This window comes from Typopeltis vanoorti, chromosome 2, assembly GCF_054136105.1.
Source record: "Typopeltis vanoorti isolate ZY-2024b chromosome 2, IOZ_Tvanoo_1.0, whole genome shotgun sequence".
Taxonomy (NCBI): domain Eukaryota; kingdom Metazoa; phylum Arthropoda; class Arachnida; order Uropygi; family Thelyphonidae; genus Typopeltis; species Typopeltis vanoorti.
In genome coordinates this window covers 60,500,932-60,511,288 of record NC_143550.1, presented here as the reverse complement: position 1 = coordinate 60,511,288, position 10,357 = coordinate 60,500,932, and the positions used below count along the sequence as shown (strand labels likewise).

At 38.3% G+C, this 10,357-nt stretch overlaps 1 protein-coding gene across 1 annotated transcript in view; it reads left to right on the top strand.

The window, feature by feature from the left end:
• The first annotated feature begins 1,053 nt into the window (after positions 1-1,053).
• Positions 1,054-10,357, top strand: part of LOC150109074 (protein arginine N-methyltransferase 3-like) — a 154,307-nt gene continuing 145,003 nt past the window's right edge. Inside the window, exons 1-2 of the mRNA XM_090405500.1 lie at positions 1,054-1,138; positions 6,218-6,461. Of these exons, the coding sequence (XP_090261626.1) occupies positions 6,228-6,461 (234 nt within the window). The 5' untranslated portion in view covers positions 1,054-1,138; positions 6,218-6,227. The remainder of the gene's footprint in view (positions 1,139-6,217; positions 6,462-10,357) is intronic.

Here is a 10,357-nt window from a genome sequence, read left to right as displayed (position 1 = left end):
CACTTACGACACGAGCTGGTATACCATCCAATCCAACAGATGTATTGACATTGAGGTTCTGTAATAGACTAGTTACCTCTACTTCATTCATCATAATTCCAGTATAAGCTGTTGGTTCTTCCATTCCTGCAAAAGTCACCACCTGGATGATATACTCTTGCAAAGTGCTCGCTCAGTAATTTCACAATATCGGTTACTTGCCTACCCTTAGCATTTTTTAAGATCATTCTACCATGAGCATTTTTCCTTTTACTTGCAACATATTGAAAAAACTGTTTGGGATTCTCTTTAGCCTGCGTGGCCAATTTCCTTTCGTAATCTGCTTTTGCTTTTCTTACCACCCTTGTTACCATCCTGGCCTGAGCTTTATACTGTTCCTGCGCCTGATGGTCACCCTTCTCCTTGAATTCCCTCCACAATTGTTTCTTTTTTTGCAGCTCAAGCTTAATAGTGTTATTCATCCATTTAACCCCTACTTGATTTATTATTCGGACTCTTGGTATACAGTCAACCATTGCCTCCTGCAAACAGTTCTTAACCACCTCCCATGCACTATCAACATCCAGCCCTTGCAGTTTTACATGCCATGGCATTGAGCCAAGCACACAGCTAAGCTTGTCATACTTACCAGCCCGGTAATTCCACATATACCCTGTCTTAATTGTAAATTCGACTCCTTCAGCCACCTCCCAAGTCATGACCTTATGGTCACTCTCACCAATTGGTGGCAACATGGTCATGTTCGTTACAGCCACATTTGGGAATAAAAAGGCATTAGCTGATTTTTTTTAAACTAATCTTACACCAATAATTATTATGTATCTCGAACATTTCCTAGTTATGACGGATTTTTAGTTGTATTTGGCGATAATAATTTTGAAAATCCTTAATTAGTGTTTGCTGCATAAATTTATATAAATAATTTTTCCCTTATTTTTAATTAGACATTATTTTTAATTATTTTATATTTATGAAATAAATATGAAATAAATAAATAAATAAAGAGCTAAAACTGATTTATTTCCATTTGAGGGCGCTATGGCATACAATGTAAACAATGTGACTTAAACGTGGTATAGTTTTTATGAATGTGTTATGATTTTCTTTGAAATTATAAATGTCGATTGCTTGGGATTTGGTACGTTTATATATGTTTTTGCTGTAAATGTATATTTGTGACTGAATATTAAAATGGGACGTTATTTAGACTAACTAAATATAAATCATTCACCAAGAAATTTCAAAATTTTCATAACAAGCAAGTTATGATTAAGAAACAAGAATTAGTAAAAAAAAAAAAAAAATGCAGTTAGAATGCGTGAAATTATTATTTTTTTTTTTTTTTTTTTTTTTTTTTACAAGGAGATATGAATAGGTATTCAAGGGAAAACAAAAAAAAAAAAAAAAAAAAGAAACTACAAAATATTATCATTATCATCACACCCTCCATGGAGTCAACATACTCATTGTGGGAGGTTAATTCAACTGACAACATATCGTACTGAATCCTAAAATCCTTAACATTCCCTGCGTTAACAACATATTCCCATAATGTGTTCCATTCATCCTCGGTTATCCATGTGAACAGTCCACACTTCACAGACATCCAGGAATAACCTCTGGTTCTTCCCCTATCGCCTTGTACTAATTTTATAATCCCCCCCCCCCCCGCTATATTAATCAGATAAACTCCCCTCACTAACTTAAATGTCTCTCATATTGCTCTTTTACCACTAACCACCAAACTTTGTAATGAAAATTTTAAGTGGGGATGCTGCATATACAAAATAAGAAAAATAATTCATTTTTTCCTAATCAGTAACCAATTTATTAATAAATAAATTTACATATTAAAATAATTGCTTTATTAAAAATATTTCATCCTCACAGTGAGCACACACACACACACACACACCAATAATAAAAGTTTTGTATACAAAAATAGCACATGCAAGCATACAGTTTATCTGTAGCGACACTGCTCATATTAATTTGTTGCATGCAGTGAGAAATTAATATGCAAACGAATATTGGCGAGTCTAGCTGCAATTGGTCGAATGTGATAATTCCAACGCTGCTTTAGATTGCAGTGCATTTGTTTCATAATCTAAAGCGTTAATCGAACAATTCCAATTATTAACTATTCAATCAATGTCAAAACATAAGCTGTAACCTTTAACATGTTATATTGCATTTATATAATGTTTTCAGCAATGTTATTATTAATAAATGCAAAACAAAATTTATTGTTTGTTTGTTTTTTCCTTGGGGATGCTGCAGTGTCGCAGTACAAGCCACCACTGAATCCACATTTCTTTTAACCTCCCACCATAGCTAACCTTGCAGAGCCCTGATATTGTTTTAGTCATATGGAAAGCAGTTTCATGCTTTCTCAAAATGCTTCAGAAATTAATTTCACACTTCTACCTGTATATTTTACCACATGTTATTTAGTGTAACATGATCAGGTCAAAAAAAAATAAAAAAATCCCTCCCCTGTGCGAAGGTTTAAGTGTGCTGTTTGGCAGAAATTAGGGGAGCGGCTAGTGGAAGCAGACTGAAAATGAAGGTATTAAAAAAGAAGTTGATAATTTTTCATTAAGAATGTATGAATAGAGTAATATATAAGGTGACATGGTCACTTTAACAGATTGAATGTTGTAAGATTTTACAAAACAGGTGTCTGATGCCAGGTAACAAAAAAAATAAAAATAATAAAAAAAAAAAAAGAGAAAAAAAGAAAGATTAAGATCTGTGTGTGTGTTGAAGTAGTTATTAGTGCTTTAGATCAGCGTTCTTCAACCTTTTTACACATGTGGACTGGGGAAAATAGGAGAAATATTTTGCGGACCGGCTGATGTCTAAGACAGAAACATAAACCAATATAGATAGTATTTTATTTATTAAATCCAATGTTATAAAATTATAATTTTTAGCTAGTGCAACATCTGCTGTTGCTTAGAGTTTAGAAAATTTGATATACATGGCTGGAGCGTTGTTTCTGAGAGACGAAATTTTTGTCAGACTGCCAGGAAATTCCCACAGACCACAGGTTGAAGAACAAGGTCTTAGAAGACTGAAATGTAATTGATTGGTCTGAAAGAAACTGTTAAGAGGAAGCTATTAATAATCTTAATTATGTAGTATCATACTATTTTGTACATCCATTGAGGGTGGATATCAGGAAATGATGTAAATTATTAACATCAGACTTCCTTTGAATCAAAAGACTTATTGCTGGAGGTACATTTTGTTACACAAGGCTTATCAGATTGTGCTTTAAAGTCATTCATCATGTCTGCATTCACTGCACCGTCAGACAATACATTCCACCCTCCATGCAGAGAACTTGTTCTTCACCTCCTCCTTGTACAGTTTCAAGGGATGGTCTCTTGTTCTATTTTTTCCCCCTCCTACCCATTAAATAAAATATTTCTTCCACATTAACCTGGTAATAACTCCTTACTACTTATATGCCCCACTTATCGGATGCCTGAAGTGGCTTGAAAAGGTTTCATGTTTGGTCTCTAGAGCAGGGTTTCTGGAGCATGTAAAAATAAATTTTAAAAACCAAATATATAAAATTGATAAAATAATATAAAATATAAAAAAAAAAAAATCCTCAGTCCACCCATGGCACAAAATGTACTATAGGTTTGCAAAATAACATTTCATGGGTGGGAAAAACAAACAAAAAGCATATCCTCTTTTCCCCCCTCCTATTTACAAGGCTTTGCAAATTGCATTTCCTCAATCTGTTCTCATATCCCACATTCAAAAAACCAGTTACTACCATAATCTTCTCTGGACCCTAGCTAATATATCCTCATCACTATGAAATCCAGGTAACCAAATCTGCACAATAATCCATATGAGGCCTAATCAAGGCCTTATACAATATAACCATAACTTCTTTAATTCTGCATGTTACGGTCCTTCACATCATTGCCATAATCTGATGTGATGACTTCACAACTTGGGTTTATATGACCCTTGAACTTTCGGTCCTTGTCCTCCACCATCACTCACAGATCTTTCATTTTCTCAACCTCCTTCAAAAGTTCCCCACCAAGTGTATACTTTGAATCCCATCATTGCCTATCAAATTTCAGAACCTTATGCTTTGCAACATTGAACTGACAGTTCCACTCACTTGCACATTCATACAGTCTATTCAAGTCCTGTAAGGCCACAACATCTGCTTGGCTCTGCATCGTTCTCCCCAATTTTACATCATCTGCAAACAGTTGTGATTCTCCAGTTGATGTATGTCTAATATTATTCATTTACAAGTTAAACAACAATGGCCTCAAATCAGGGAGTCCCCTTTGGCACACCACTAGTCACTAGCCAATCACCTATCCAACTTACTAATCTTGTGTGCTATCTTTCAAAAGCCTTTGCAAATTCTAAGTATATACCATTGTATAATGGTATATACTTCTGTACCAAGCCTTGATAAGACCTCATCTCGACTAGTGTGCCCAGATTTGGTCACCTCGGTTCCTTCTTGATGGGGAAGAGGTGGAGAGGATCCAGAGGCGAGTGACTAAGATGATAACAGGTCTATGGAATGAACCTTATGAGAACAGGTTGAAGATTTGTGGGTTGCAGAAACTAGTTGATAGGCGGAGGAGGGGAGATATGATTGAGACATTCAAATTGCTAAAGGGATTCTATAGGATTAATTCAGAGGATATTTTTGAGATCAGGACTGGTGGTGGGAGAACTAGGGGACACCTATGGAAGCTGGACAAGAGTGTGGTTAGCAGGAGTGTTAGAGCTGGGTTCTTTACTTTTAGAGTGGTAAATGAGTGGAATAAGCTGCCAGAGTCTGTTGTGGGTGCTATGACGGTGAACGAGTTCAAGACAAGGTATGACAGATACTGTGAGAATGTAATCGCATAGTTGTGTGGACATGATGTTTAGGGCCTCCCTCGATGAGTCTAAGGACTCCTGGAGTCGCCCGAAATAATAATAATAATAAAAAAAAATAATAATAATAACCATCTCCCTTGTCCATTGCATTCATCACCTTTGTTATAGTACATAAGTCAAATTGGTACAACATGACCCCCTCCCCCCTTTAATAAACCATACTGACAATCACAAAGAATACTGCAGATATCAACCTACTTCTGCATTCTAGCTCTCACTGTTTTTAATACCTTAACCACAACTCCAGAATTTTTCACATATCTTCTCACATATCAGGGTGTTCCCCTTATGAAATCATGAGAGGAACACCCTGATGAATTGCTTGCTGAATACGTCAGCTCTGTCCTATGCAGGTACCAATCTATCATTTTCACTCATTAACATCATCTTGCCATAATCATTGTTTCTTCTACTTGCCACACATTGAAAAAACTCAAGGATTTTTTTCTTGTCTGATTTGTTTATTTCTTTTTACGCTTCCTTTTGCTTTCTTTACCAACTAAGTCACCTTCATGGCCTGCTCTTTGTACAACTGATTATTACCATTATTCATCTTGTGCTGCTCCACAGTCCATTTTTCTTTCTGATTTCATTCTTAATCCCTTCATTCATCTCCAGTTGACACCTACTTTATTTGGCCTTTTGATCTCCTCCTATATTCACACATTGATGCTGTCAGATATCTCCTGGGTGAGTGCCCAAGCAGCAATTTAGCTTCCTCCCACTTCTTGTTTCATGCTATAGGTTGTCTCCTAAGCTTTTCATAATTACTGGCCCTGTATCCACATATATATATCCTTTCCTCACAGAAGTCTTCATGTGGCTGGCCACCAACTGGGTGATTATTATTATTGCTTGACACCTCCAGGGAGTCCAAAGACTCATAGAGGGGGAGGGCATCTACTCTACAACTCTCTATCTCCACCAACTGCAATGAACCACAACTACACCAATGCCATCTAATCTACCGCCCACCACTACCAATAGTATTTTCATAGACAATCACATCCAAGCCCACACAGGATTCGAACCCACAGCCTTTTGGCTGGAGAGTGTATACACTAACCACCTGGCCAACCAGGCCGGCAGATTACTCATGATTACTCTCAAAATAAGGATTTTATTTATTTATTTTTTTTTTTTATATAAAACTGATTTTCTTTTTACAGTATGAAACATAAATATGTGTAATGTGTTCCTATTGAATACTAGTGAACAATTGCTTTATAATTATTATGAAAAACAATTTTATTAAGCTTAGCTACTGTTTTCATTTCAGGTGCTTAATAATGCAGAATAATTCTGGAAGTAGTTCTGATAGTGGTTCAGAGTGGGAAGAAGTAGAGGATGACGTTATTTTCAGCCATGTGGTATGTTTATTTTGCAATGAAAAATTTTCATCAGCTGCAGCTGTGTTTAGACATTGTGAATCTCAGCATGGTTGGAATGTGGTATCTTTTTCCCAGAAATGGCACTTGGATGCTATATCATACATTAAGTTAGTGAACTTTATTCGCTCAAAGGTTTGTTGTTTTAAAATTTTCTTTTCTTAATTAATTAAGGTGGGAAAGATTTAGTTAGAAATTAGTCTCTTTCTCTTACATACAACACAAGTAGGCATAGTAGTGCTATAGTGCAGCCAAATAAGAATGATGTTGTGATAGACAACAAGGATGAATGATAGACAGGAATTAGTGGGGTTAGTGGGACTTGTTATAGAAACAGAAATGAGCTACAAGGGGAATGAAATTGTAGCATTGATAGAGTTCATTCACCCCAGAATTATTAGTATAAGTGCAACATGATTGAACTAGGATGACATTCTGACAGGAATAGAGATGGAGAGATATGTAGTCTTTTGCAAAGACAGACAAAGCAAAAAGGGAGGAGGAGGAGGAGTGTTATTGATGATGGCAGAGGAGTTGTGCCATCATCAATAACACTCCTTCAGGGTGGAGATGCAAGGAGCAAGTACTAACAGTGGTTTTGAAACAGTATGGTGTGAAGTACAGGTGGTCAGGATAAAATGCTTAGTAGGGTGTTCAAGAAGAGAAATCTGATTGTGTTTGGATATTTCAATATTACTGAAGATAAGGGGGAGGGTGCGAGCTCTTTCTTGTGAGAAATCAGACAGAACTGAGTTTTGGTGGCATTGACGTTTACAAGGTTGTCCTTGCCCCCACTTGGATAGGAGATCTGAGATCTACCAAGACCAAGTGTCTGAACTCAGATCTCCTATCCAAGTGGGGGCAAGGACAACCTTGAGCACTAACAGGTTTGTGGAATGAAAAGGAGGAATGAAGTGTACTGTCATCAGCAAAGCTATGGATAGGATTGGAAGTCTGTGAGAGCAGATCATTTATATACAAGAGGAAGTGAGTGGGTGAAAGAACAGAGCTTTGGGGTACTCCTGCATTGGTAGGGAAATCTGAGGAGAGCAAGCCATCTGCCATGACACATAGTGAGTGACCAGTGAGAAAGTTGGCGATCCAGTTGCAGAGTAGGGGAAGGCAGACTATGGGATGGCAGTTTGGTGAGTAGGCTCCTGTGCCAAACCCAATCAAATGCCTTTTGAAATGTTGAGGGCAACCATGTGAGTTTCTCTAAATTTCTGCATGGTTTGAGTCCATAGGTGGTGGTGAAAGAAAGATCAGCTGTAGATCGCAAGTTGAGGAATCTATACTGCTGGTTACTGATTAGTTGGTATGTCTCTAGATGGTTCAAGAGTTCATTGTTGATAACCTTCTCCATAATTTTTGAGAAGAGCAGAAGTGAGAGCAGTTGGATGGTAGTTCATTGGTTGACTTTTATCACTTTTCTTTGGAATGAGCTGGATGTGAACCCGTTTCCATGTTGTTGGGAATATGCCAGTTGAATAGGATAGATTGAAGAGGCAATACAGGATAGGTGTTAGTTCTGGAGTACAATTTTTTAACACAGTAGGTGGGATACCATCAGGACCAGATGCCTTGTTTGTGTTCAGGTTAAGGATTCTTCAGATTTCTTTTTTTTGTCAGAAGACTATGGGAGACATGAAGGGAAACATTTCTTTTTGTAGTGGAGGGAACTTTGCACAAGTCGTCAGTGCAGGAATTAGAAGAGAAGAGTGATGCAAGTAAGTTGGCCTTGTCTTTTGGTGAGGTGACTACAGTACCATCTGGATGTGAGAATGGCAGAAACCTGGGTGAGCAGAAGTTGTGCCCAATGGCCTTGGCAAGGGACCAAAAGGAGCAACTGCCATTTGGGCAGCAGGTGAGTTTGCAGCATTTCAAGGCTTAGATGATGGCTGAGAGTTTGGACTGGAATAGGGGATGAAACCCTTCATTCCTGTGAGGATGAGTTCTGTTATTCAGTCTGAGCAGGTGTTTGGATCAGAAGAACTGAAGCAGTAGTTGGACCATGGGAAGGAGGAATAGAAGTCATGGAGGTTCTCCCATTTGGCATCCTTGTAGTGCCAAAGGACACGTGACTGTGAACTAGTGGGTGTAGGTTGTTCTGCAGCAAAAGAAACTTGCATGAGTTTATGGAAGCTTTTTCACTTGGCTATGCTAAGTGAAAAAACTTGTGAAAAAAACGGTTCTCCTCATGGAAACTCAGACCACAACTCCATACAAGTTTCTAATTATATACTTACTTAATTCTCTTCACTCCACCTGGGAGCATAGGTCTTCCACCACCATTTTCCACCGGACTCTGTTTTTTTTGCTTTATCTGGTATCACATTTTGGAAGGTTTCAGTTTGCATAGCAAAAATTTTTTTCTGAGACTAGGTTGCTATCCCTGCTCTCAACCCTCCCCATTTATCCAGGCTTGGGACTGGCATGCCAAATTTTCACTAAGCATGGCTGGGTTTTCTAATTATATATTGGGTTTTTTATCCTTTATCCAAGTGTTAGCAAACAAAGTTTGCACCTAAAGTACTTTCAGAACTGAGGCAACTCATGGTAAAGGTTTTGTAAGTTCTCATCCTTAGTATCTCCCAATGCTCTTTGCATTATGGGAGATACTAAGGCAAGTGATGAGAACTTATACCACCTTTACCACGAGTTGCCTCAGTCCTGAAAGTACTTCAGGTGCAAACTTTGTTTGCTAACACTTGGATAAAGGATAAAACCCAATATATAATTAGAAACTTGTATGGAGTTGTGGTCTGAGTTTCCAAGAGGAGAACTGACAATCATAGTATACCTGGAAGGGGGAGCTTGTTAGGAAGAGGTCAGGTGTGCTGGCAAATTGAAGGGGGTTGTCTGATATTCTGGTGGGAAGATTGATGATCTGAGATAGGTCATTGTTGATGGTGAACACCTCAGCATCCTTGCCTGCTTGATCAGTGAAACTAGAGAAGGGGAGTCAATATGGATTGTGGTCATTGAAGCCCCCAAGAGAGATGACCTCACTATTGGGGTACTTAGACTGCAGAAAGTTGAAGTGGTCAGAATGGTTGATGGAGTTTCGAGAGTGATAAAGGGAGCATATGAAAAGGGCAGATCGATTTGGTAGAGAAATTTTGAGCCGAAGCAGATCAAATAGTGAGAATTCAAGGATTTGTAGTTTGGACAGTTGAGCTGTATGTTGAATGTTGCTGAAGTGGATGTGGAAACTTATTTTTTGGTAAGAATTAGTGTTGGTGGGTTGTTTGGTTGGATTTCTGTTGCTTTTTATGTTTTTTTTTGTGGTTGGGTTTTTGATGTTTTTTGTGGTTTTTTTTTTTTTTGAACTATTTTGTGTAGGAGAATTTTTGAGATCCGCATTAAAAACACATTTCTTTCGGTTGTGGTTCATTGTGTTTGGTGAAGAAGAGATAGAAGGAAGTGGGGCATGCAGTGAGAGGTGACAGACTCGTAAACATACTGCTCATACAGAGGGGCATTGGTCTCCTGTCCATACGTGACCTCAACAATTCCCTCCCCCCCTGCAGCCACAGTAGTTGGTCTCCCTCCAGTCACGAACTTTCAAAATGCGTGGTTGTAGGATTTTTCTTTAGCTGATCTAGAAGTCTCCAGGTTTGTTACTACCTGGTTTGTTCCTGTGTACTGACCAGCTGCCAGCCTGTGGAATTGTTTTACTGCTATACTCTCAAATGAGGGAGGGTCCAGGGCCCCCCTACAGTGAGTTGCATGTGTTGGGGGGGGGGGACAGAAACTGGAACTCTTGTTCTAGCAACTAAACATGGCTCCAGCCACTTCAGGCCTCTAATAAGCAAGGTGGTGGTATTTATTTCACTGGGTGATGAAAGACATCTATCACCTAGAGATTAAGTTGGCATTTCCTCCAACCTAGGGAAGATAATGCCTTTGTTGAGGCAATGCTTGCCAGGCAGGTTTGCCAGAGTCCCGTTTAGTGAACTGTAGTCTATGACTACAGTTCACTAAACCTTTCAACATTCTACCCATTCACCACCCGCTCAGAGGGTGGTGAA